General features: G+C 57.0%; 3 protein-coding genes across 4 annotated transcripts; 1 reads left to right on the top strand and 2 right to left on the bottom strand.

Annotated features, from left to right (window-relative positions):
* Nucleotides 1-1,010: 1,010 nt before the first annotated feature.
* AP1S1 (adaptor related protein complex 1 subunit sigma 1) lies at nucleotides 1,011-8,090 on the top strand. 2 transcript variants are annotated; one of them, XM_019988268.2, is made up of 5 exons: nucleotides 1,011-1,139; nucleotides 3,492-3,670; nucleotides 4,496-4,604; nucleotides 5,866-6,003; nucleotides 7,306-8,090. In XM_019988268.2, the coding sequence occupies exons 1-5, from the start codon at nucleotides 1,137-1,139 to the stop codon at nucleotides 7,351-7,353; spliced, it is 477 nt and encodes a 158-aa protein (XP_019843827.1). In that variant the 5' UTR covers nucleotides 1,011-1,136; the 3' UTR covers nucleotides 7,354-8,090. The 2 variants fall into 2 exon arrangements, with proteins under 2 accessions (XP_019843827.1, XP_070636208.1); XM_070780107.1 differs by lacking the exon at nucleotides 1,011-1,139 and adding an exon at nucleotides 1,681-3,155.
* Nucleotides 8,091-8,977: 887 nt separating this feature from the next.
* VGF (VGF nerve growth factor inducible) lies at nucleotides 8,978-12,116 on the bottom strand. Its single transcript, XM_070780105.1, has 2 exons — nucleotides 11,898-12,116; nucleotides 8,978-11,373 (listed from the first exon to the last, which is right to left on the bottom strand). The coding sequence occupies exon 2, from the start codon at nucleotides 11,351-11,353 to the stop codon at nucleotides 9,494-9,496; it is 1,860 nt and encodes a 619-aa protein (XP_070636206.1). The 5' UTR covers nucleotides 11,354-11,373; nucleotides 11,898-12,116; the 3' UTR covers nucleotides 8,978-9,493.
* Nucleotides 12,117-17,982: 5,866 nt separating this feature from the next.
* Nucleotides 17,983-25,586, bottom strand: NAT16 (N-acetyltransferase 16 (putative)). Its single transcript, XM_070779252.1, is given in 10 exon segments — nucleotides 17,983-19,168; nucleotides 19,170-19,309; nucleotides 19,311-19,420; nucleotides 19,423-19,517; nucleotides 19,519-19,556; nucleotides 20,196-20,366; nucleotides 20,368-20,518; nucleotides 21,217-21,406; nucleotides 21,494-21,603; nucleotides 25,338-25,586. Coding segments are annotated over 9 exon segments (1,143 nt in total). The 5' UTR covers nucleotides 21,600-21,603; nucleotides 25,338-25,586; the 3' UTR covers nucleotides 17,983-19,026.
* Nucleotides 25,587-26,090: the final 504 nt, after the last annotated feature.

Here is a 26,090-nt window from a genome sequence, read left to right as displayed (position 1 = left end):
GAGGTTTAAATGATCCACCCGAGACTGTACATCAGGTAAGGGTCAGAGACCAGATTGCATTGCAGGTGAATTAAGCCCACCCTCTTGCAACTAAAGCATATGACCTCCATAAAAAAGAGTAAGAAGAAAAGAACACAAAGGGAAGACAGGTAGGGCCTTACCAACAATTTCTTCAAGTGCTACTCAAAAATAATAGCATCATTAGTTACCAACAATTGTCTAGAAATATACCATTAAGCTTTTGGCATGACAAACTTTAAGATTTCCTCTTATCCATTTATATGTAAAGTCCTTTAGCTAGTCCTTTAGCACACACTCACACTTGCAAATCCTCTCAAAAAACATGTATTGCAATTTACCTCCGTCTCATCTTTACACTCGTGTCTGGGTTACACTGTCCCTTTTTAGCTTTGACCCATGCTAACTTTTCAAGATTTTCTTTATTTCTTCCTCTTTCTTTCCTCTTAATCATGTTTCTCCTCTTCCTTACATCACTTTTCTATCAGCTTCTCCTCTTCTCTTTTTATTTCTTGTCTGCCTCATTACCTACACCTTTCTCTTACTTTGAGTGTTGTTGCATCCAGCAGGTTCTCAGTAGGTATCTGTTTTGAGCTCCATACTTTTCTCATGCCTGCCCCACCACCACCCTTTGTCTTTGCCTTCCTCGTCTTTCCTCCTTCTCTACAGATAGTTTCCACCCTGCTCCCTCTCAATCGCCCACACCCCTTCCATTAAATCACCCTACTTCCTCACAAACTCCAGGGGTCATCTTATCCACCTCTCACCCCTTTTCCCGCCTTTTCCCCCCTAGGTTCTAAAGCGCGAGGACCTCATTGTCCTCCTCCTTCATCTTCCAACCAGCCCACAAGACAGCCTTGTTACCATGACGACAGGGCTACTCAAAGCTGATGTCAAAGACCTGGTTGCCATGGCCACCGCTTCTCCGCCTCCGGCCCCGCCCGCGCGCCGCGCAGCGTCGGCGCCTGCGCAGTACGCAGCGCATAGGTCCCCGGCGCCCGGGCGGACGGGGCGGGGCTTCAAGCGAGAGGGAGGGAAGGAGGCGAAAGGGTAAGAAAGGGAGTGGAGTTGGCGCCTACGGTGGCCGAAGAGGGACGCGCAGGGCCGGAGGCTGCAGGATGGTAGGCTGTGTGAAGAGGGAGGGGAGGGGGGACCGAGGGGCGTGGGCTGCACCTGCAGGGGTCCTTGGGGGCTGCCCTCTGTGAGAGCCGCTCTATTCCTTCCTCCAGTTCTCAGAGGCCCTCACTTACTGGGCGTGTGGGCGAGCCGGCCTCGGAAGGAAGAGCAGCTGGAAATGGCTTTCGGGAGAAGCGGCGGGGAGTGGGCGCATTTGTAGGGCCAGAGGGAGGTGACTAGGGGGCGGCGGGACCGTCCGGAGCCAGGGGGAGCGCGCGGGTCGCGATCTCAGGGGTCCGAATCACTGCCGCAGGGAACTCGCGCGAGGAACGGGGGCTCTGGGGCCTGCTGGAGGACGGAGGCGGCGGGGGTCTCCGAGACCAGTCTCCGAGACCCTCCGTCCACGTGCAGCCCAGAGTGGAGCGGCGGCCGGCGGGGAGGGCGGTGTGTGGGAGGGGATCGTTCAGGGTGCGAGGAGTGGACGTCCTGCATCGGTTTGTCGTCCTGCCCACCTGGAGGCGGGGATGAGGTGGGGGAAGCCAGGTGGGCTCGAGTTTTGCTCTCTGGGACCCAGGCTTTGGCTTCCCGGCTCAGGTGCTCTTGGCTCTCCGCCCCCCTGCCCCATCCTCTTTCCGGAACGCAGGCCTTCCTTCTTCCTGCTCCCTGGCCCACCCTCCCATCCTAGCCTCCCTTGCACCACTCTTTTGCCCTCCGGCCACGCTAGCAGCGCTTCCCCTTCCCCGCTAGCAAAAAATACAGCTCTTTTGAATTCTGATCTGTAGCCGTCTAGACTAGTAGTGTTCCTCACACCCAGGACTCCAGCCCCGGTGGCATACACGGAGAGAAGAGCTACAGGGGAAGGGAGATCACTCCAGGATGTGGCCTGAAGCCCCCGCCCCCTGGAAATGGGAAACTGGGCGTGCACGGGGTAGTGAGAGCTCTGCACTTCTCCCCGCTCCAACTCCTTGTGCTTGTTCCAGGAACATTCCCTAGGCGAGCCACCCACAATGGCTGTGTCCAAACTGAAGAACTGAAACGGAAATTGATCACCTGATATCTGGGGAGGTGTGGGCATGTTAGGGAGGCACCCTAAAAGGAAGAAAAAAAGGAATACCTCTGGCTGTATGCCTGGATGGCTGAGTAGAGCGGAGGGTGGTGGAATATAGGGGGTCCTGGTATCATGTTATGGACTTCCCTGGTAGCTCAGACGGCAAAGCATCTGTCTACAATGCGGGACACTTGGGTTCGATCCCTGGGTCGGGAAGATTCCCTGGAGAAGGAAATGGCAACCCACTCCAGTACTCTTGCCTAGAAAATCCCATGGACTGAGGAGCCTGGTGTCCATGGGGTCGCAAAGAATCGGACACGACTGAACGACTTCACTTGGTATCATGTGCTAACATAAAGGATACCCCTGGGCATAGGAATGGAGGGCAGTGTGTTGGGGACATTGGCTAGGGTGTATGGCTAGGATGGGGCAGAGGGCTGAAGTAGCTTCTTGGAAAGAAAATACCTGATTTTAGGATGGTGGTGGGTAGAAAGAGCAGGAAAGAAAGCAAACATCTCTTTGCCATCAACTAAGGGGCTGCTCATCACTGTGCTAGCATTTTACCCACCTTTGGAAACCAGGTTTAGGAAACAGTAAGTCAGGGAATAATAATAATGTGTTCCAAGGTGTTATAGCGCTTACTTCACGCCAGGCGCTATTTCCTATGTCAGTTCCACCTAACAGCTCTGTAAGGTAGGTACTTTTATTATTTCCATCTGACACACGGGGGAACTGAAGCCCAGAGAAATGAAGTAATGCCCAGGGCAAATTTCTCAACTAGTAGAGCCAGGATTCGAATCCACACGACAGACTCAGAAGCGCTGATGCTCCCTCCAAGGAAGGCACTTGCTGATGGAAATACCCAGTTGACCAGAAGGGCTGATGTTTTGAAGAAAGTAGGATCTGTGAGGGAGAAGGCAATGCATCCCACTCCAGTACTCTTGCCTGGAAAATCCCATGGACGGAGAACCTGGTAGGCTGCAGTCCATGGGGTTGCTAAGAGCCGACACGACTGAGTGACTTCACTTTCACTTTTCACTTTCATGCATTGGAGAAGGAACCCACTCCAGTGTTCTTGCCTGGAGAATCCCAGGGACGGGGGAGCCTGGTGGGCTGCTGTCTATGGGGTCACACAGAGTCGGACACGACTGAAGTGACTTAGCAGTAGCAGCAGCAGGGTCTGTGAGGAGAAAAGAGTTGAATGGGAGGAGTTTGGGACTGTGTGGTTTTGGAGGAAACAAGCTCAGAGAATCAAAGCTCTAAACCTTGGCTCTGACTCCTCCTTCCTCTCCCTATCCCCCACCCCCAGATGCGATTCATGCTGCTGTTCAGCCGGCAGGGGAAGCTGCGGCTGCAAAAATGGTACCTGGCCACCTCAGACAAGGAGCGGAAGAAGATGGTTCGGGAGCTTATGCAGGTGGTTCTGGCTCGCAAGCCCAAGATGTGCAGCTTCCTGGAGTGGAGGGACCTCAAAGTTGTCTATAAGAGGTGACTCCTCACCTACTTTCAGACCTGCCTGGATCCTGCCTGACTGGGGTCTGGGATGGGTTCACCTGGCTGGGAAATAGGCAGTCCCTTAGTCTGGCAGAGGTTCCCTGGTGGCTCAGACAGTAAAGAATCTGCCTGCAGTGCAGGAGACCTGGGTTCTATCCCTAGGTTGGGAAGATCCCTGGGAGAAGGGAATACTTATCCGCTCCAGTATTCTTGCCTGGAGAATCCCATGGAAAGAGGAGCCTGGCAAGCTACAGTCCAGAGAGTCGCTAACACTAACTAACTAGGTCTGGGAGAGCCGAGAGCTAAGGACTTCTGGAAGGCAGTGATGAACTCCAGCCAGCCTTTACTTTCCAAATTCACCTTGAAGAGAGTCTTGTTCCCTCTTGGTTTTGCTCAAGCCTGGTGCCTACTTCACGCACCTACCTCTGTCCCAAAGGCCCGATCTTACCGATTGCACACATCTCTTGCAGCCTCACTGAACAGTCGTAGACCCTGGGCCACTTTCCCAATACACACACCCACAGACACACAAACCCTTTGTGGTTCCTTCTCTGAGCAGGTGAATTTGTTGGCTCAGGTTTTGCTGAGTCAAACTGAATGGGTCAGAGGGAAAGAGCTTGTGTCTTTGCCTGTGTTTATGAGAGGCACTAAGAGACAGTGAGTTACTATTTGCTTACCCGGGAGCCACCCCACCTGTGTCCAGTAAGGACACAGATCAGGAATGGAGGAAATGGGAGATTCGGGCACAGAATGCCTGGGTCCCAAAGCAGCCCCAGCAGCACTCCCAGCCATCCATCTCTCTTGTGTTCCCGTCCTCAGATACGCCAGCCTCTACTTCTGCTGTGCCATCGAGGGCCAAGACAATGAGCTCATCACGCTGGAGCTGATCCACCGATACGTGGAGCTCCTGGACAAATACTTTGGCAGCGTAAGTCTCTCCACCCACCCCAGTTTCCGCGCCCGGCAATCCCCTTTTTCTTCCAGACTCTGGGACCCTTCCAGTCTCTGTCCTGATTCAGGAAAGGGGAAGTTGGAACAGTGAGAACAGTAATTAATCTCCCTCTTTAAGCCTTAAGCCTATTAGCCATGCGTCTTAATCAGCCCTCCGAGGGAGAAGGGTAGGAACCAGAATCTGCCGCTTAATCATTCCATCTAGAGCTCAGCTCAAACTTCCCACACAAGGACAGAGGCCATGTTCAGATAGTATCAGTGGTTCCTGACCTTGACTTTGCTTTGGAGACTTCTGGAGAGTTTTTTTTTTAAACAATAGCGATGCCTGGGAATCACCCCCAGAGATTCTGAATGAACTGATCTGGGCTACAGCCTGGGCACCGGCAGTGAGCTCATATCTTAGATGGGGAATAGTAATAACTCCGTAATTTGTGTTTCACTTAACAGTTTACAAAGAGCTTTCAGGTTCTCCTGTTTGTTCCTCATTCCATGAGTAGGTGTTGGTGTCTCCATTTTTGGAAGAGAAAATGGACTCAAGAGAAGTTAAATGGCATGTACAGTTAGCTGGTTTCCTTCTAGGCTTTCCTGGCTCGGTGATAAAGAATCCACCTGCCAATGCAAGAGGCGTGGGTTCAATCCCTGGGTTGGAAAGATCCCCCGGAGAAGGAAATGGCAACCCACTCCAGTATTCTTGCTCGGGAAATCACATGGACAGAAGAGCCTGGTGGGCTACAGGATATGGGGTCACAAAAGAGTCATACACGAGTTAGCGACTAAAACAAGAGTTAGCTGGTTAGTGTCAGAGTGTGGCCTAGAATTGAAGTCATTTACTCTGTGATCCAGAGTCTCCTTCCCTGCCCTGTCACAGCGCCTGGGGGTGCGGGGAGTGGGGTGGGGATGGGCAGAGAAGCTGACCCAGCCTCTGGTAGGATTTGTGTCATAGATTTAGGGGAGAAGGCAACAGGAGTCAGGGTCAAGGGCAACTAATATCTCATGATCAACTTGAGCAACTAATATCTCATGATCAGAGGAAGAGGCAAGAGAAGGAGAAGGAAAAGCCGAACCCAGGACGAAAGCCTAGGGGTCGGGAGGACATAGAGCTGGGGCAAGAACCCAAGGTGGAGAGTGGTCATGAAGGCCACGGAGCCAAGGTGGGGAAAGAGCTGGGGAGGCTGGGGCGCAGGTGAAGGGGAGAATGCACCTTGACCCTCACATCTGCCTCCTCTCCCACCCCCCAGGTTTGTGAGCTGGACATCATCTTCAATTTTGAGAAGGCCTACTTCATCTTGGATGAGTTTCTGATGGGGGGAGATGTCCAGGACACCTCCAAGAAGAGTGTGCTGAAGGCCATCGAGCAGGCGGACCTACTGCAGGAGGTACGGGTCCGGGACAGTGAGGAGGAGGAAGAGGACCGTGGCCGAGGGCACCCTCCCTACCCTGGAGCCCTCACCTGTGGACCCCAGCTGCCCTCTTCCCGCCGATACCGAAACGGCCCCCCTCCCTGTGGCGTCTGGCCCCCACGCTGCCAGGTTGGCCAGCTGGCCCTCAAGCCCTGACTGCTCAGGGTAGGAGGCAGTGGGGATGGCAGACAGCCCGCCTGGACCAAGTCTTCCCCCTCCTTCTCCTGAGACCCAGAGTGTCTCATCCCCGCCAGATTGCCTTTGTCCCACGCTTCTCTTGGCGTTTAGTGTTGCCCGGAGAATTGGAGAAGGGGCACTCAATAGGTCATTCTTTTTCTTCCCTGGTGTCTTCCCTTTTTTTAAAACACACACACATACTCAAAGCCTCTGCTGCTGAGAAGCAGAATTTTGCCCTGGGGATTTGGGGGTTGGGGTCGAGGGCACCTGGTTGTTGATTCTCTCTTCTGTCCAACACCCCCGCCCTCACCCTGTTACTGCCTGCCCCCTCTCTGCTGTGCCACTGCTGAGCCTTGGTGCAAGGAGATGAGTCACCGGAACCTGCAGTGATGAGCAAGCGGCCTGAGCTGGCTCTGAGGAGGGGGAGAGGGGAGGGGGGCTCATCCGTGCAGCAGGAGCAAGGGTAAAATCCAACTTGCTACCTCACTGGTCTAGCTCCCCCATCTCACACACACACACACACACACACACACACACACACACACACACACACACACGTGCCCTGGCACTCGCACACCCACCCTGTTACTAGTGCTCTGCTCAGACCCTTATGACTCATCTCTCTGCAGTCTGGTCCACTTTCCTCAGGGACCCTTTGCCAACTTCTTAATGCCTCCCCCGACTCTGGAGAAAAAAAAAAAGGTCCCACCCAACCATCTGCCACCTCCAGCCCTGGGAAAGCAGGTTTCACAGCTCCCAAGCCCCCATTTTACACCCTTCCCTTCAGCTAGTAAGGTCGAGCCCCCTGCTCACCAAGCTCCTGGCTTTGGGTTCTCTGGGTGGTGGTGGACTCGATCTGGTTGCCTCAGTTGGCTCTACAGGGTGGTCTCAGGAGGCTGGGGAGCTCCCCTAAAGGGTCCCCAGCCATTCCAGCCTTGGGCTTACTTGGGCTTCTCTCTCCCCTCTCCCCCGTGTCTCTGTGTCCGCCCCCCCCCCGCCAACCCTGGTCTGCCCCTGTGATTGCTGCCCTCCCCGCCCCCCTTACCCTTACCCCGTCTCTCCTGGTGTCTCCCCATCACCCTCTGTCTGTCTCTGCCTTAGGAGGATGAGTCGCCACGCAGTGTGCTGGAGGAGATGGGTCTGGCATAGCCCTCGCCCTGGGGCCGAGTGGAGATGTGGGGATCTGGTGGAGAGGTGGGGCATCGGTGGCCCTTTTCCTCTTGGTGGGACCCAGCTGCGCCTGCTCTGCTGCCTCACCTTTTTCTGCAGTGAGCTGTGGGCTCAGGACCCTCAAGCATTCCCTCCTTCCACCCCCTACCTCCTGTTTCCCCTTTCTCACTGAAGGTTTTAAGGAGCTAGGAGGCAGGAAAATGTGACCAAGTCGGGGGTGCTATTTGGCTTTCATTCCCTGCCTTTGAAGAACCAGTGTCACCCCAAACTTCCCCCACCCACCCTTATAACTGTAAATATATAAATATGTCAGGTTAAAGGGAAAAGGTTTTCAGGGCTCTTCTCTTCTCCCTGCCCCATAACCTACCTCCAGCCCTCCCCGCAGCCAGCTGGGGGCGGCCTCTCTGCCTGGGAGGGGGACTTCTGTGTCTCCAGAGGGAAGTCCTTTTCCCTCATCTGCCCCTCCCCTTCCTTCTTGGCTGCAGTGGGGCCTCTGTCCAGTGCCAGGGGAGGAACAGCATAGTTAATTTTTTTCTAACCTTGCTACTTTGAGGGAAGGGAGGGCTGGGGGGAGGGCAGGCTTTACAGAAGACTGGGCCCTGTCCCTCCTTCACTCTTCTTAAATTCTGGGTGAGGCAGGAGCTAAGGGGGTGGGGTGGGGGAAGTGTCTGATTCTTTTTCCTTCTCTCTGAAATAAAAGGAAAAGCATTTCTGGACTTTGGCTTGCTTAGGCTCTGTGAAGGAAGGCAGGGCTGCTGGAATCAGTGAGGACAGAAACAGAACCCTGCCCATTCCATTCCACTCTTCCCTGGAACTAGGATTGCCAGATTTAGGGCAAAAAAAAAAAAAAAAAAGAGACACCCAGTTCAATTTCTTATAATAATGAATAATGATTTTTTAGGATAAGTATGTCCTATGCAGGGCTTCCCTGTTGGCTCAGTGGTGAAGAACCCGCCTGCCAGTGCAGGCGACTCAGGTTCAATCCCTGAGTCACGAAGATCCCCTGGAGAAGGGAATGGCTACCCACTCCAGTATTCTTGCCTGGGAAATCCCATGGACAGAGGATCCTGGCAGGCTACAGTCCACAGGTTTGCAAAAGAATTGGACACGACTGAGCATGCATGTATATGCTTAGAAAAGGTTTGACAAGCAGCTAAAACCAGGATGTTTCTTTAGCTGCCAACACCTCCCCATAGGAGGTGTTGATCATATGAAGAAGGTAGGACCAGGGAATTTAGGGAGCAGTTAAGGAAGGTAGGTGGGTAAGGTGGAGCAGGGGTGGTGGGGAGCCACCCATACTGCCTAAGTGGCCCTGAGATGGTTCAAAGAGCTTAACTAAGTGGCTCAGAGCTGCAGTTCCTTATTCACTCTGCATCTCTCTGCCCAGGGCCTGGGGTCTTCTGACTAACGGTCAAGCTGGTAGTGGAACTTAGCGCTTTCTAAAGGATGTGAACCCATTCTACCGCCGCCCCTCAAGTATGGTTGAAAGAGGTTCTATCACTCAACCCTCGCTTTTGAGCAGGAGGTGGCTGGCGCTTCCCTCACCGCCCCTTGGGAAGGACCACACAGGCCCAAGGGGACGGGTGAATAACCGAGAACAAAGTCCTAATAAAATAGTCACTTTTATTTCTTAGCAAAACTATTTCCTCCGTGAGGGGTATTTACAACAGAGTAGGGAAAGAAGGGGTAAATTCACAGCGATCCAGAGAGGGCAGAGTGGCTCTTGGGAGGCCCAAAGGGCGGGAGACAAGACATTTCACATAGTTAACTGGAAATGCTTTTTCCGGTTTCAGATCGGGACATCCCGAGAGAGGGACTAGGTGGGGACTGGGTCCCGCATGGGGAGTCGGGGGGGTGGGGGGCAGGGACTCGCACAAACTACCCGTCCGCCCATGCTGGCCCCGAGATCCCCGCGAGTGAGTTTGAGGATCTCGGGCTTCCCACCAGCGAAGAAGTCTTGACGGGTCTGTGCGCAGCGCGGGGGCGGGGCGGCCCGCGGGCAGAGGGGGGGGGCGGGGGCGGGGCTGAGTGGCGGCCGAGGGCGGGGCCGGGCGCATGCAAACACCAAGGGGTAAAGGAACGACACGGAGGGGGGCGCGGGGGGCGGGGCCGGGGCGTGTCACGGGCGCCGGAGCAGCACGTGCTCGATGTAATTCTCCAGCTCCTCCTGCTCCTGCAGCCGGCGCTCCTCGGCCTCCGCCTCCTCCTGCGCACGCCGCGCCTGGGCCTCCCGGTCGGGATAGTGGCGCGAAGGCGGCAGGGCGTGGTGGTAGTGGCGGCGGCGCGAGGCGGCTGGCGGCTGCAGCGTCCGCGGCCGGATGTAGTTGGGGAAAGGGTGGTAGGGCCCCGGGGAAAACACCTCGTCCTCCTCCCGATCCCACGGCGGAAGCACCTCGTTCCAGTCGGGCAGCTCTTCCCGGGCGGGGGCGGGGGCGGGGGGCGGGGGCTGCGGGGAGCGGGTGTGAGTGGGGGCCGGTGCGGCTCGGGGGGGCGGCACAGGCTCGGGAGGGGCGTTCTTCTTCCGCTTCCGCTTCTCTTCCACCTCCTCGATGATGCTGACCACGTCGTCCGCGGGCAGGTGGAGTTTGGTGGACAGCTCAATGAGGCTATCGATCGTCTGCGGGTCCATCTCTTCGTCGTCGTCCTCGTCCTCCGCCCCGCCCTCCTCTGCCCCCTCGGCCTCTTTGCGTCGGTGGCCGGGCGTCTCCTCCTGGGAGCGCTTGTCTTCGGCTCCGGCTTCGCCTTCCTCCTCCTCGGCGAACAGGAGCGCGTTCTGTCGCGCCCTCTCCGCCTCCTCCGCCTCCGCCTCCGCCTCCGCCGCCTCCTCATCTTCCTCCCCCACCCTCTCCTCCCCGCCGCGTCTCTCTTGCTCCGCCTCCTCCTGCTGCCTCGCGGTCTCTCGCCCGCCCCCCTCCTCCTCTTGCAGCCCCCGACCCCCCAGGCCGCGCTGCCGAGCCCCGCCCTGCAGCAAATACTGGAGCAGCAGGTCAGAGGCGAGGTCGGCCAGCCGCTCTTCCTGCGCCGCCGCCTGCCGGGTGGCCTCCGCCTGCCGCCGCCCGGCTTCTACCTGCGCCAGCCCTTGCTGTAGAAGGCGCTCCCCAGCCTCAGTGCCGCCCAGGAGGGAGGTCTCCGGCCGGCGCGCCTTGGGAAAGGGAGCAGCCAGGCCTTGGTACGCCTTGGACAAGGGTGCCAATGCCTCACCTAGGTGTGTTTTGGGGGAGGACCCTCCTTCTCCGAACTGGTGGGCTTCGGGAAGGGGTCCGCTCTCTGGCACACGCGCCTGGAATTGCGGGGGAGCAGGGGGCGGCAGGGGCGCGCGCTCCGGGACGCGCGCCTGGAACTCTCCCCAGGAAGCGCGCCACACACGCTCCGGCCCGGGGCTCTCCAGGTTGACTCGGGTCAGCGTGTGCGTGCGGGTTTCCGTCTCTGCTGCTGCCGTCTCTTGCTGGCGTTTGGCGCTACTCGGACTGAAATCTCTCAGTTCCTGAAGCAGGGAAGCTAGCGCCTCGAGCTCCTCCGAGGGATCGGGCGCCTCGGCACCATTCTCCTGAGTCTGAGGACGAGGAGGGGCCGCGGGCGCCTGGGTCTCTGGCACTGGGAGACTGTGGGTCTGGCTGCGCACGGTCTCGGTCAGCAGAGATTCTGCTGTTTCTTCCTCTGGCCGCTGCTGGGAGCCGCCGGGCGCCGGGGGCGAGGCCGGGCGGTCGAGTGCCTGCAGCAGCACCGCGGCCAGCGCCCGGGGATCCACGCCCTGGAAAAGCTCTCCCTCGTCCTGCGGCTCTGAATTTCGAGCGGCTCGGACCTCTAGGGCGCTAACATCCTTCGACCCGAGCACTGCGTCCCCAGCTACCGGCTCTTTATGCTCAGAGCTGGGAGGAGGTGGCTGAGCCTCAGGGTGCCCGGGGGGCGCTGCTCCCAACCCCTTGATCAGTAGAAGCAGGCAGAAGAGGACAGTAGCCGGCAACCTGAGCGATTTCATGACCGAAGGACTGCCGGAGACTGTGGGGGAAAAAAAAAAAAAAAATAGAAGGGACCAAAGAAAGAGAGGGTTTCTGTAAGAATTTTTCCGCTCTCTGATTTTATATCCCCTTCCCCCATATTTAATCAGGAAATCCGGGGCTTCCCTTGTCTCCCTGACCTTACCCAGAAAAGGGACGTTTAGGAGCAAAGGAGGACGATGTTGTGCCGATCTCTGGAATCGTGTAAATGGGGAAACGCCTGCAACCCTTGCTCCCCCAGTGCCTCCTCGCCCCCTTCCCTGAGCCATCTCACTGCCAGCGCCCACATACTAAGCAGCAAGGATGCAGGGGAAAAAAAAAAATCTGCTCCCTCCCCGCAGGACTCCCCGGATGGTGCGTGGGCGACTTCAGCAGCAAGAGAAAAGCGGCGACTCCCCCATTTACAGGGACCCTTCCCGGGGGCTCCCCGCTGTGTTTTCAACACTCCCATCTGTGGGGAGAGAGAACCCTCCCTTCACGCCCACGACTGCCGAGGGTTTGAGGGACGGACAGCAGAGTATTTACCAGCTGGTGCCACGACGCGGGAGGTGGAGAAGAGGGTCGGGGCGGGGTGGGGACAGGGGAAGATCGGGATGCGTCCGCCTCGGCTCCGAGCGGTGGCTAGGATACGAGCGATGGTCGAGGTCTGGCGTCCAGTGCGCTGGGCTCAGCTGGGTCCGCGCGGCTCCGGGAGACTCGCTCGCTCAAGCTTCAGCACGCTGGACAGCGCCCGCGCCGCCACCGCCTTATAAAGAGGAGCGCGCGGGGTCACGTGGGAATCGCCCCGCCCCATTGACGTCAATGTTCATTCATGGGGAAGCGGGCGGGCGCCTAGAGGCGGGAGGACGCCCAACGATTGGAGGATGCGTGCCTCTCCCGGCCCGCGCCTGCGCGCTGCAGGCCTCGGTTGGAGGGGCGTGCGCTAGCCTAGCACCGGGGAAATGAATGAATGAAGGAATGAATGAATGAAATGCTGAGGCGGGCGGGGCAGGGGGCTATGAATGAATGAAGGAGGGACAAGGAGAAAAGGATGAATGAATGAATGGAAGAATGAATGGAAGGGTGAATGCAGAGCCGCTGCAAGGCAGGAGGGTGGGTTACAGAGCAACCTGCAGCGGCGGGAACCCGGCGAGTGGAATAGGGTGGGGGCACTCTCAGCGTCTGACTGGGCCCCAGTAGGAGATCCATACTGGGAAGGGGGAAGATAAGACTCCAGAACTGAGGAGGGAGCCAGACTCCCCGTCTCCTGACTGCAGGGTCCATGGGAAACACGCCCAAGGACGGCGTGAACCTGAAGAGGAGGGATGGTTCTGCGCGCCTGCGGGCGCTGTCCGCGGACCTGCGGTGCGGGGTGCGTGCCCTGGGCTGGGGCACATGGGTGAATCTTGCGGTTTGAATGATCTGGACGCAAAGGATCCGAGTTGGAACAGACAGGGGAAAGACTGAGGATATGTGTGCCTCTGTGTCGTGTCTGTCCGTGGTCGGTGCGTGTCTGGAGAAAAAGGTGTGTCTGCCCTTCTGTCCAGTTGACTCTGTAGCGTGTGTTGGCGCCCCCGCTGTGCCCTTTTCCAGACCACCTCTCCTCACCACCTTCTTGCTTCTTCCCCTCCCGCTGCTACCCCCCAAAGGACGTTTGGAGGACGAGAGCAGACCTGGTGGGGAGGGGGTTGTGCAGGTGGGGGGGTGGTGACTCAGTTCAATCTCTCTTCGTTGCTTAAAGGGAAGATTTGAACGCGATGCGGGTGGGGGGTGGAGGGTGGGAGTGCAACGTCAGAGATCACCTCTCTCTGCCACCAGACCCCTTGTCCGAATCTCCTGTCAGAGGGGTTGGGGTTGGGGGCTTGGATAGTTAGAGGTTGCGGCGGGCGGGGGACGGTGGGGGGCGATGACGCACAGATTGCGCAAAGAGAATCCATCAGCGAGCCGGGTCCAGTGAAGGGAGACCAGCCGTAGGCGGGGGTGCGGAGGGGGGACGGAAATGAGGAGGGGGCAGGGAAAGGGGAGGAGGCGAGGGGAGCAGCCACTGCAGGAATGAAGGGGAGGGAGGGGAGCTGGAGGGGGCTGCGGTGCAGGCAGAGAGCTGTGCGGGGGTGTGGGCAGGGAGAGCGGGGAGTGGAATGACACATGCCAGACACACAAGAACTGCGGACACAGGGCTGCCCATGGGCACATACAGGGCACCCTCGCCCTAAGACTCTGGAAACCAGGATTGGGGCTGCCTGCCAGGAGCTCAGAGACTCTTTCAGAGCCAGTCCTCACCCCCTTCCTCATCTTCCTAGTATTGACCCTCATCCTCTCCTCTCTCTCTCTCTCTCACACACACGCACACTCACGTGCTTTCCCTCTATAGCCAGCAGTGGCTTCTCGGGTCCATCACTGGCTCCACTTTCCCAGAAGAAAGCCCATCAGCTCTGCGGGGAAAAAGGTGGGGAGGAGTAGAGATAGAGGAAAGAGAAGAGATGGGGGCAGGAGAGGGAGGCAGGGAGGCAGGCATCTGGAACAGGTAGAAGGATCAGGCTAAAGGAAAAAAAAAAGAAAGGAGAACCAAGGTGACTGTGAAGATGCCAAAGAAAGGAGGGAGAGGAGGGGGCAGCAGACCTGAGACTGGGCTTCATCCCCCTCCCCCCAAACTATCTCGGGCCTCCCCCTACCCCTGTGGGTTCCCCTTATTCCTCTTCCTCTTCATCCCACCTCCCCTTTATCCTCCCTGCCTGGTTACTGAGAGCAGTGGAATGGGGAGGGGGGGGTCACGTTACCTTCTTGAGGAGGATGAATCAGAGAGAGATGGCTCAGACATCTGGTGGGGGGAGGGGAAGCCATCCAAGAGAGAAGGAAAGAGGGAGGGAGGCAAGGGGGACAGAGTGAGAGGCTGATGGGGCTAAGAGACCAAGTATGAGATGAAGGAGACAGGCATCTAGAGAAACTGTGTTCTCGCGGGCTTGTGTATGTGCATGTACATATGTATGCATTGTGTTTGTGTGTATAGAGATTAATGAAACAGGGGTGGAAAGAAAGGGAATGGGGAGGTCAATTATGCGTTTAATCAGATAGAGAATGGATAGGCATGGGAGCGTTCCAATTTAAATACGTAAATTTTCTCTTTCAATCTGTGGGGCTGTGTTTTTGCCTGTTTCCAGGTGTCTGTGTGTGACTATTAGTGTTTGTGGGTCTTGATTCCTCTGAGTGCCTGTATACCTGTGCCGTTGGGAGTCTGAGTGCATCCACTCTGGGCATCTGCTGGTGTCTGAAAAGCATCAACTGGCTTGGTGCGTCAACAATGTGTGTGTACCCCTGTGTCTGTGCATTTCTCTGGATCCTTCCGTGCTTATTGATATATGTTGTTCTGTGACTTCCACATGCCTTTGATCTGTCCTACCCCTCCCCCACATTTACCTTCATCTCTAAATTTCTGTGCAGGAAAGTCTCAGTGTCTTAGCCACTCTTCTGCAGCCCCCAAGTTCAAGCTTCCCCCCCCTTTCTTTTGCGTGTTCCCTCCTTCCCTCATTCTTCTCTAACCTTTTCTTCCTCCACTCAGCCCAGAAGTCCAGGGGAGCTTCAGTCATTATGGCATGGGGGAGGGGACAATGAGGGAGAAGCCAAGGGCAACAGTGTTGGTGATTCCACCATCTAGAATATGTCTGCATGGGCTCTGAATCTCTGGGTCTGATTGTGCCTCTCTCCATCCCAGTTCCCTGCCTGGGGTCAGTTCATTCACACGCACCCCACCTCGCAAAGATGTGCTGTGCCTTTCACATCCTACTGCCTCTAGGGGCTTCTGGAAAAGAGCTGGACTAGGGACAGGTTCCTGGAATTGGAGAGAGGAGGGAGATGGCAGGAAAGAAGGAGCAATGAGAGAGACAGAGCTGGAAAAGGCAAAGCTGAGACGGGGAGTAGGAGGAGATGCCTGTTTGCTCTGAGATACTTGTACAAATCCATCTCTGTGTCTTTGTTTCTGAATCTCTCATACTCTCCAGGTGGGTGCTAAGAGAAGATGGGGTCCAACCAAGTAGAGATCCAAGCTGAAGGTTTGGAAAACCAAGGAAGAGGGACAGAGCACTGGGTCTTTTCCCTGAGAAGGTTTGGGAAAGAAGAGGGTAGGGGGTTGGGTCCCCCTCCCCACAGTGCAGCTCACTCCCCTCTCTTCTTCCCTTCCCCCCAACCGGTGACTCACCTCTGCAGCCTTTAATGCGTCATCGATGGAGGGGGGGGGGGGACCGGCAGGGAGGGGCACTTTATGAGGGAGGCTGGGGTCTTCACTTTGAATTGAAAGAAGGTGCTTTAGAACCCCCTGGAAATGACCCCATTAGAATGCATCATTGCCTATCCCCTGCCCACCCCAGTTCAGGAGGGTTTGGAGTCCTGGGAAGGGGACTGAAAGAGGGCTAGGGGCTACTGGTGGGTCTGGGGAAGATGAATAATAGGAAGGGGGTCCTCACCCTGATTTTTAATCCCAGGGTCCTATTACCTCATACCCCCACCCACTCCTGGGTGGGGGAGGGGAGACCCAGCAAGCCGGAGGAGGGCAAAGCCGCAGAGATGAGTCACCAAGACAGGAAAAGAGAGAGAGGAAAAGAGACAGAGATGAGGAGAGACACAAAGAGAGACAGCTACTGGAAAGACTGAGAAAGGAAGACACACACACACACCATCACACCATCACATCATCACACCATGAAGATGGTATCCACAAACTAACAAGAGAAAGGAGACTGTGTGTTTCCATAATCCTGAGCCAGACTTCTCCAACATCCACTTGCCACACACACCACTATCATTCACAGTTACACTGATATCCTGAGACACACCCTCTTACACAAACACAATGTCACACCTAGTCTAGCAGAGTCACCCAGACACATGTTGAAGATGTAACCAAGACAGTGGAATGGAGGTTCAGGTTGAGAGCCCTCGATGTCTTTTACACGGGATGATGGGAGGGGGTAAAAGCGCTAAAGGGATATAACTTCAAAAATCCAAGGCTCACAGGCTATGCCTTGCACACGCAACAATACAGAGTCCCCCACCTCCCCATGCCCACATACATGGTAACCTATCAAGAATCCTCCTTATCAAGAAGCCACTTGAAGTGCCTGGTTGTTGGGTACGCCAGGCGCGTAACCCCGAATACATCCCACCCAGACACCCCCTGACTCGTACACACATGTACAGAAACACAGACACACAAAGACGCCCATGGACACACTCACACGGACGGAAACCACCTTGCGCTGCCTCGCCCGCGTCCGCGCAGGTCCTGGCGCCCCCGCGTGGTACTTTTCGGGATCGCAGTCCCCGCCGCTCCGGAGCTCGGCTCCCGCGGGGCGGCGCCCAGGCTCCCTCCACCTCTTGCCCCTCCGGTGCGGTGCCCACCCAGGAACGGGGAGAAGGGGAGCGCACTGGCCACGAGAGAGCCGACAGCTGGGAGTTAGACCCCTGAGTCGTGGGGATGAGGCAGGCTGGTTCCGGATGCCACGGGGAACTTGCGAGAAGAGCAAGAATTTGAAACAGCAGTGGACCACCCCTCCACCGCCCCACGCCGGCCAACACACACACACCCGCCCCCGGTCCAGGGGAAAGCGAGGCCAGGGGCCGGTCCAGGCGCCGCGCCGCTGCCCGCCTCGGTTCTGAGCAATCACTTCTTTCTGCCGCTTGGTTGGGGTGGGGGTGGGGGCGCGCCACGGCCAGCAGCCCTCCCCAGCTCCCCTCCAGGAAGTCATTAGCCCCGTTGCCACAGGGCTTAGAGATCCTCTCTAATACAGGCTGCTGGGGAAGTGGGGGAGGACAATGCATCTCAGCCCTCCTCACTGACAAGAAGTGAAACACACACAGAAGGTGGGCTAAGGGGCCCGTTTTATTGCAACACAGCCACGGTTGAAGTGGCAAGGAGGCTCGGCAGCTCGACCAGGCACAGGAAGCCGAAACGGGGGAAAGTGGGGAACAGAGGCTGTCCCCTTGGTCCACCCCCGTGCACCCCCTGTCGCCCTCCTCTGTCCATGCCTTAGATTCCATCCCCCCCACTCCCCCACCCCGCCGTGCCGGCTCTCAATGACTCCCTTTGGACAATGACTGTCCATTGTCCAACAGGAAGCTCCAGCTACAGTGAGGTTCTGACATGTGCTCTGGTCTGGGGACACCTGGTTTCTAGTCCCTGCCAGGCTCCCAGCTATTGTGAGCCACTTGGAAGTCACTCGGGTCTTTCGGAGCCTCCGTGTCCTCCCTCTGCGGGAGACGTCAGAATCCCGTGTTGGAGACAGCGCTGTGCAAGTGCAGCTGTTACTACTTGCATTTAAATAGAAGACTGTCAAAGTCCACAGAAAGCGTAAAGAGGATGGGAGGGGTGTCCAGAAATATCTGGAGGTGGGGGTTCCAGTTGTGCTAAAAGGGAGCCCCGCTAGAAGGACGAGATAGCCTCGCACCAGGCTCTGGGACCTGCCCTCCGCTATACCAGACCTCCCCACCCGGAACTCTCTGATTCACAGGCCTGGTTCAGGCTCCCGGTTGGTGGCATAGGGAAGGGAGCCAGCAAAATCCTGCAAAGCTGGGGGAAACCCCAGTCAGGGGAGGCAGCCTCAAAACGGTGCATCGCCAGAGCATAAGCAGGGGCCAGATGGAGGTGGAGCATTATAAATTTATTTCCTTTACAGAGTCTTTCTCCATATTACACACAGAGGGTGAGGAAGGGTTCATGGGGAACGGCAATGAGAAATGGAGAACTAAGAGAGGTCCAGGCACAGGAGGCTAAGACTAGGCGAGGCAGGAGCGCGAGGCAAGCTCTGAGGGCCTGAGAAAGATGGGGAGGAAGAAAACAGTATGAATTGAGCTGTCGGCTGGGCGCGGGGGCGTCGCGCGTACTTCTGACAGCTTCCCTCCACGAGGGGGCAGAAGGGAGAAGCCGGAAAGGGCAAAGTACATTCCTAGGCCGGGGCATCGACTGGGAAAGGCTCTGAAGCTGTGAAGGAACTCATTCTTTGGCCGGGAAAGGGGATGGGTGGACAATAGCAGTAAGTGGCTCCCCCAAACTCGGCGGTTCAGATCAGGGTGTGGGCAACTGCGTTTGGGGGCGCTAGAGTCCAGATGGCAGAGAGGTAAGGGGGATAGGGAAGGGAGGAGCAGACCGCGGGTAAGTGTAGGCGTCAGAGCAAGGAAGAATTGATGCTTTGAACTGTGGTGTCGGAGAAGACTCTTGAGAGTCCCTTGGACTGCAAGGAGATCCAACCAGTCCATTCTAAAGGAGATCAGTCCTGGGTGTTCATTGGAAGGACTGATGCTGAAGCTGAAGCTCCAATACTTTGGCCACCTGATGCACAGGGGCGACTCATTGGAAAAGACCCTGATTCTGGGAAGATTGAAGGTAGGAGGAGAAGGGGACGACAGAGGACGTGATGGTTGGATGGCAAAACCGACTCAATGGATGGACATGAATATGAGCAAGCTTGGGGAGATGGTGATGGACAGGGAAGCCTGGCGAGCTGCAGTCCATGGGGTCGCAAAGAGTCAGACATGACAGCGACTGAACAACAGACTGAGGACCAAGAGCAGGGCTAAGGGGCGGAACTTGAAGCAGTAGGGCCAGGGCTTGGTGGGGGCGGGGATCCGCGGAAGGAGGTGGGTCTAAAGTGCATCTTCTCTCCTCTCCAACTCGACTGGAGAGGCCTTAGTTGTCGGCCTCCAGCAAGTACTGTTCAGTATAACCCTTGACCAGTGCAAGCCCCCAGCCAGCCTGGTGGAAGTCAGCCACCAGTTGTGACCACAACTGGGGCGCAGGGAAGAGTTGGCACACGACGTTGAGACTGAAATGGGCTCTGGAGCTGCAGATGCTACAGAAGCTGGCTCTGCCTCTGCGCACCGTCGCTGCTGAAGGCATCGATGCGGAGGTAGCGCCACGTGCTGTCGCCGCGGTGCGGGATGTGGAAAGGGCGCATGCACAGCGTGAGCACCTCGCGGTTGCGCGCGGCTGTCCATGCGCCACTTCAGGCCTTTGGCCGCCAGGAGGCGCAGGTTACTCTCACTCGGCCAGTAGGGCGGCCACTCCTGGGATGGTTTCTCCTGTCACGCTGCAAGGAGGGCGACAGCAGAAGGCGTGCCAGGTCGCTGCCAGCCTTCCACACGGCCTCCCCAGGCAGCTGCGAGAAGACGCCGGAGGCCTAGCAGCGCCTACGAGTTGAACTGGACCAAAAGGATGCCCTGCGTGGGGCACGAGCAAGCACGGCTCTGGGCGGTGGGAGAGCTGAGAGCCTGGCGCCTCTTGGCATCTTCACTTCCACAGTCACACGCATGGGCTCCCATCTGCGTCCCTGGGGAGGGCCGACGGTGCGAGGCTGGGTGGAGTAAAGTATGTGAGAGCATGGAGGAACCAGGGGCAAGGCCTCCGAATACCTGGATCCCCGAGAAGAGCGGGGATCGACGTGGAGTAGTCAGGGAACTGGGGATGTGGGCGTCAACAGTGGAAGCAGGGGAAGCTGATCGCGGTAGGCCCCTGATCACGGTAGGATGGGGGAGGCGGAGGTAAAGGACAAAGGCTCAGATTAGGATGTTTTGGTTCCTGGACTGAGGCGGGATCCATGTAGGGGAGGCAGGGTCACGAAGCCTGGACGCCTGGTCTCCAGCCTCCCAGAGTAAGGATCCAGGGCTTAAAGATTGGAAGTGGAAGCTGTTTGATTTTCCCTGGACAACAAGGTCTGGGTAAGGACTGAGATTCCCAGGGCAGGGCTCATGGGCGCCTCCACCGGGCAGAGCGGGCAGTGAAAGAAAGGCGGTGACTGACTGCAGGAAAGGGGGGACAAAGCCCGGAGGCCCCTTGAGGAGAGGCCCGGCCCTCCGAGCTCCTTTGTTCTGCTTGGTAATTAGGCGGAATTTCTTCAGCTCCTGGGGCCCTAGCTGATCGTCCCTGGTGAGTTGTGCCACTTTGATCCCCCAGGTGCTGTCTCTTACCAGCTGCGAACAGAAGGGCTCTAGCAGCCGGGCCACCCTCTTGCAGCGCTCCGGGGACGCCACTGCGCAGTCCCTCCGCCAGCGGCGTCTCCCCAGCGTCGATCCGGTGTACCGACTCCCTCTCGATCTGCGACCGAGGCCATTGTGTGTGGGGGGGTTTGCTCTCCGACGGGGCTCTCCGTTCAAAGGACTCGCCTCTTCTCACACACTGAGCACTCCGTTGTCATTCCCCCGGGGCGCCAGGCCAGACCCGTGACCTGCCCAAGGAGCTCTCCTCAGCACCCGGGTCTCGGATTCGAAAGCCTGCAGAAAGATCATTCCCGGGCGTCTCTTCCACCGCTTGAGATGCTCCAGACCCGGGGCGCGTCAGGTCCCTGCCCGTTCGCCACGCCCCCTCGCATTGGCTCCACCCCAGGCGCTTGCCACGCCCCACTGCCTCTTAGCCCCGCCCCCAGCCATCTCTGAGCCCACCCTGTATCCAAGCAGGCTCTGTTGCTGGGAGAGTTAAGTCTACTCAGGGGTCTGGACCCCATTCTAGCTGCTCCCATCCCCAGACTCCTCCTTCTTGACTGCTCCCCTCTTTCTGTGTTCTTACCCCCAGAAACTCCTCAAAAGAATCCTAAAATACTGAAGCTGTCATCCTTCTCTTGGGTTCCTCCGCCATTTCAAGCTCTACACACCCCTCACCCACCCTCACTGACCAGGCCCCTGGAGTCAGACGCCCTACTCTTTGGTTCCAAAAGCCGATTCTATTTCCTCAGCAACCGGACCAGGGCTGAGGAGAGGCTCCATTCGTCCTCTCCCAAAGACCCATGCACCCAAATCCCTTTTCACCTGCCTCCCGAACCCTCGGCTCTCACCTGTTCCTCTGTTGCACTTGGCCGGCACTGCTCTGTGGTTGGGATCCTAGAGCCAGCTGTGGAAGCGGCTGGGAAGGTAGTCAAGGTCACGGTCGATGCTCTCCCCGCCGCCCCACCCCCAACACACACACACACCCAAGACGGCCAACACCTGTTCAAATTCCCTTTCTGTGGCCACTATGAAGTCCAAAGGGCCGGCCTCGGCCTCAGGCCCCGATCCAGAACTGGGCTTGGACCCAGGGACTTGCCCTTGGCCTCAGGTCCTGACTCGGTCCCAAGCCCTGGGAGCTTGAACTCAGTCTCAAGCCCTGATCTGGGATTGAACTCGACCCTGGCCTCCTGGGATCTCTGAGCATACCTCTGCATCTGGCTCCATGTCTTTTTTGGGCTTAGAAACCTCTGAGGTGGCTCCATCACTGCTGGCTTCCAGCTTCATGATCCTGAAGAAAAGAGAAAACCCAGCGCGGGGGTCAGAGCACCCCATTTCCACAGCAGGCCCCCTCCACGCAATCCACACAAGCCCTTCCTACTTAAAAACCCCTTCTCTTCTCACAGACCCTGGGAATAGAGGGCTGGCAGCTCCCCTCCCACCACCAGCTACTAGAACTCCCAATCTTGTGCTGTTCCACCCTCTGGGATGCTCTTCACACACTCATTACCCCTTGAATTCCTTCATCCCTGATCACCCTGGTCACCCCCAGAACTGAGATTAAGAACAGAAGGCCCCTGGGGGGATAATAGAGGGACCCCACCCCCTTCAAGGGCTGCACCAACTCTCTGCAGAACGACAGGTGAAGAAATTCCCATCACCTCCACTCCCCCCAGGAGGGTTCCCAGAGCCCTCTTTCCCAGCTGTCAGAAAGAGGGGAAGGAGAGGGTTCAACTGCCCGGACTCCTACTACTGCTCATCCCAGAACAAAGAGTGGGGGTGTAGACATCAGATCTCTCCATATCGCTGCCCCAGTGCCCTCCACCCCACATATTCAAACATAAACTAAGGAGTGGACAGATGGACAGTTCTATTAGAAAATGTCAAGCCGTTCCTCTCAGGGTAATCAAAACCGCCCTTTCCTTTTTGAGTCTGTTCCCTCCTTTTCCAGAGGGAAACTTGGCTTCATTCCAGGGCTAGGTGATTATTTTGAAAAAAGCTCTGTTGGAGCTTCAGCAAACATATATCCGCCAAGATTACCTACGCCCTCTCCCCACTGACTTCACCTGTAGAGATGCAGTCCCTTCCCTTCTCTCTCTCTTCTTTTTTGGAAATTTCTTCCTGTAATCCTTGCTTCATGTCCCACTCAGGCTGCCCCTGCTCTTCCCATTCCTCCAAGTCTCCTTTTTGGGTCAGTACCCTGTGTATCTGCTACCCCTTTGGCATCCAGTTCTTTTCCCCTGCTGCTCAGAGACAGGGCCAAAGAGAAAGCTCCCTGACCAAGCCCAGATGACTCCTCATTTCTAGACCTCTCTTCTCCAGATCAACAAAATAAACCAATCAAATCCCCTCCTCTCTCTTTCAGCCAGGTAGAATTGTTCCCTTGTGTAACCTACATAAGCCTCAGTAACCAACATCCCAGGGGACACACATGCCAGCTATTTTGTGGGCGGCAATATTAATTTGAGGTTGAGAGAATGAATACAAGGATGATAAGGAAAATGCTGCCCCCTTTCCTGGAACCTGGCCCAGGGGGTGCTTGAACTACATCTCCCATAGTGCCCTGGGGCACAGGGCTGCCTCAGCCTTATAGAACATGACATGGGTTTGAGAGATGGGACCAGCAAGGGCAGCAAGGGGTGGCTTAAGGATGATTTCCTGGTGGCTCAGCTGGTAAAGAATCCGCCTGCAATTCAGGAGACCTGGGTTCTATCCTTGGGTTGGGAAGGTCTCCTGCAGAAGGGAACGGCTACCCACTCCAGGTATTCTGGCCTGGAGAATTCCCTGGACTGTATAGTCCATGGGGTCACAAAGAATTGGATAGGACTGAGCGACTTTCACTTTCAGTTTAGTTTCCATATCGCAAACATGGCTTATGTAAACACAATGTCCTTCCTATACCAGCAAGTTTCAAACAAGGGCTCCATCTCCCTTTTTTTTTTTTCAGTCTAATGTTGATTCTCAAGGCTCTGCCACATAAGCTGGGGTGAGGTCAGATAGTTCAGGCCAGTATCATAAGAGGGGGAGGGGAAGCACAGGCTCAGAGGATCTTAGGCTCTTAGGGCCATCAGGGACCATCTGGCTCCATCCTTTCATGGAGATAAAATCAATCAAGGCCCAAGATGGTTAAGATCTTGCCTAAGGTGACTCAGCTTGGGCAAAGCCAGGCAAAAAGTTCCATTTTCCTGACTCTGAGGCCAGTGGGGAGATCTCTGACCCCAGCCTGAAGAATAAGAATAGGAATGACTGGGTCCTTGGCAGGAGTCAAAGGTTCCAAGTGCTAAGGGCTAAGCTGACTCAGAACCAGAGATGAACTTGCGAGAGGAACCCCCACTGCCATCTCTCCACTGTCAGCAATTTCTATGCCAAAAATGAGCTCAATGAGACTCCTCGTGCCAGGCTCTAGGAATGACGGTCCCAGAGATAAGTAGGTTAGCTTGAGGCTCCCATTTGGATTTCCAGACAACCTCACTAGCAGTTCCTGAATCCCTGGAAGATACAAGCTGGCAGTTCAGGGATAACTCCAACAATTCTCCACTGCTGCCCAAAGCGGGCAGAATGTGAGCAACCTGAAGACTGCCACACATGCAACTAGATGTTGGTTTCCCTCTCTCTTTCAAGATGGGGAGACTAGTTCCAAAGAGTGTGTCTACATCTCAGATATGGATAGGTATAAGGGGAGGGGATTCCCAGAGCCACAGGAAAGAAGAGGGAGCTTGCCAATTCACCCTGTGTCTTTTCTTCCCCGGCACTCTCTACTCCTATTCCCTTTGCAGGAGATGGAAAGGTTCCAAGGTCTGTAAGCCCTGGGAGAGGTGGGTGCTGGGATCAAAGTACGTTAGGGGTTCCAGGCCAAGCCAAAACAACCAGCTGGCCCCCACAACTCTTGTTACACACTCTGATCCATTCCCACCCTCCAACCTGGCTCCTTGAGTTACAACTTCCATTAGGTGTGGAGGCAGAGGCGGAGGCAGCCCTATGCCCCAGGGCACTATGGGAGATGTAGTCCAAGCACCCCCTATGGGCCAGGTTCCAGGAAAGGGGGAAGCATTTTCCTTATCATCCTTGTATCCATTCTCTCAGTCTCATAAATACGAATGATCCACTCTGGTGAGAGGGTAAGTGTAGTCATCCCTGGGCATGCCGGGAGCCCAACTCTCCCCTCCTCCCTCACCCCACACACCTGAAATATTAATGCCCCTGAGGTCGCAGCTTCTCTGAGCTGGAAGACAAACGGAGAGAGGAAAGGCAGGGACAAAGAGACGGCGGCTATACGAAGCACCCAAAGAGAGAGACAATGATCAGAACTGAGGCAGAAAGGAGACAAAGGCCATCAAGAGAGGATCTGGAGGGCATGGATAATAACAGACATGACACCTGGTGATTCAGAGCCCAGTAGATGCCAAAAAACCCCACAAAACTTCCTAGCTTGCACCCCCTCCCCAAGGAGGCCAGAAATAGAAAGCAGAGTGACACACCCACCCCCTTCTCCCAGCGGGTGTGTGGTGGGGAAAGGGGTCAAGGAGGGAGAGGAGAAAACCAGGGAAGAGGCTCAAAGAGAACGGACTTGACAGAAGAGGCAGGGGAGACAAGGTCAAGTGGGGCAGAGGCAGGGGATGAGGAAGACCGTGGAGCTGGGGAGACGGGGGTGCCCGGGGGCCCCAGAGGGCCAGAATCATGGAGAGGGGGTGCTGGAGGGTCGTCCCGGTCTGTTGGGGAAGCAGGAGGCAGGGAGATCCCAAAGGAAGCTGTCTACTTGGCAAGGGTCTCCCGGGACACTGCCAGACTCTGGGGAACGGTGGGAGCCAAATGATGATGGGGTGAAGGAGGGAAGGCGCCTCTCAACATCTGAACAAAGTCGGGTCTCAAGTTACTATCATCCCCGGGACTTGCAGGGGTTGGGCAGTAGGGGGCGCGGCGGCTTGCTTCTCCTGGGGGGGCGGGGGCGTGGCCTTCCGCTGTCCCCATCCCGCGGGGGAGGAGCACTCCAGCCTCCCGCCCCCAGGCCCCGCTGCATCCCCCTACCTCTCCCGAGCCAGGGCCAGGGCCGGGATGCTGAGAAGCCGATCGAGGCCGACAGCGCAGAGAGGGGTCACCTCGGAGCTCCGAGGGTCAAATTCCGATGAGGCGCGGGGACCCGGCCGCGCCGTCCGGTCCCGACTCGGAGTTCTGATAGAAGGCGGGGTCAGCACCGCCGCTCAGACCCGCTCGCGGGCTCGGGCTCCTAGTGCTTCGGGATTCGGGAGGTGCGCGTGGCTCCCGCCGCTACGCTCCGGCTCGGCTCCGGCGGCGGCGCTCGGAGGGGCGGAGACCCCAGCGATGCGAAGGAAACCTGGCGCGGATCTGGAGCGGACTGTGCTGTGGCCGGGGGCTGGCTGGGACGCGGGGCAGGAGATGGGGTGGCGGGGCGCGGGGGAAAGCGGAGCTGCCGTGGGCGGTGAGGTGGGCGCAGCTGGGTGGCCTCTAGCGTTGCAGATGAGACCCCTCCCCTTGTCCCCGGTGGGGAGCGGGACTGAGGGTGGGGAGATGTCTTGAGTTTTGGTGGAATGGAGTGACAGAGTTATCGCATCGTGCCCGCAGCGTCTTTTAAGTTCGGTCCCGGGAGTTCGCCCCGTCGCTCAGTTCCCCTTCTCCAGGGCCCCTAGCAAAGTCAGCCAGGCTCTCCGATCTCCGGCCGCCAGATTAGTAAGAGCAGCTGGAAAGGGGACACGGAGCCGAACACCCTGCCCCGGTCGGAGAAACTGATAGGGGAAACGGGAAACCCAAGACGGTTGGGAA

The sequence above is a fragment of the Bos indicus genome, chromosome 25 (genome assembly GCF_029378745.1).
Source record: "Bos indicus isolate NIAB-ARS_2022 breed Sahiwal x Tharparkar chromosome 25, NIAB-ARS_B.indTharparkar_mat_pri_1.0, whole genome shotgun sequence".
Lineage (NCBI taxonomy): Eukaryota > Metazoa > Chordata > Mammalia > Artiodactyla > Bovidae > Bos > Bos indicus.
This window is presented reverse-complemented; position numbering and strand designations above follow the sequence as displayed.

Bases quoted from the DNA above. Each gene is read 5' to 3' on its own strand.
- AP1S1 (XM_019988268.2), top strand. The intron at 3,671-4,495 runs GTGACTCCTCAC...TCCCGTCCTCAG, and splicing joins CTCAAAGTTGTCTATAAGAG to ATACGCCAGCCTCTACTTCT. The intron at 6,004-7,305 runs GTACGGGTCCGG...TCTCTGCCTTAG, and splicing joins AGGCGGACCTACTGCAGGAG to GAGGATGAGTCGCCACGCAG.
- VGF (XM_070780105.1), bottom strand. From the start codon at position 11,353: ATGAAATCGCTCAGGTTGCCGGCTACTGTCCTCTTCTGCCTGCTTCTA.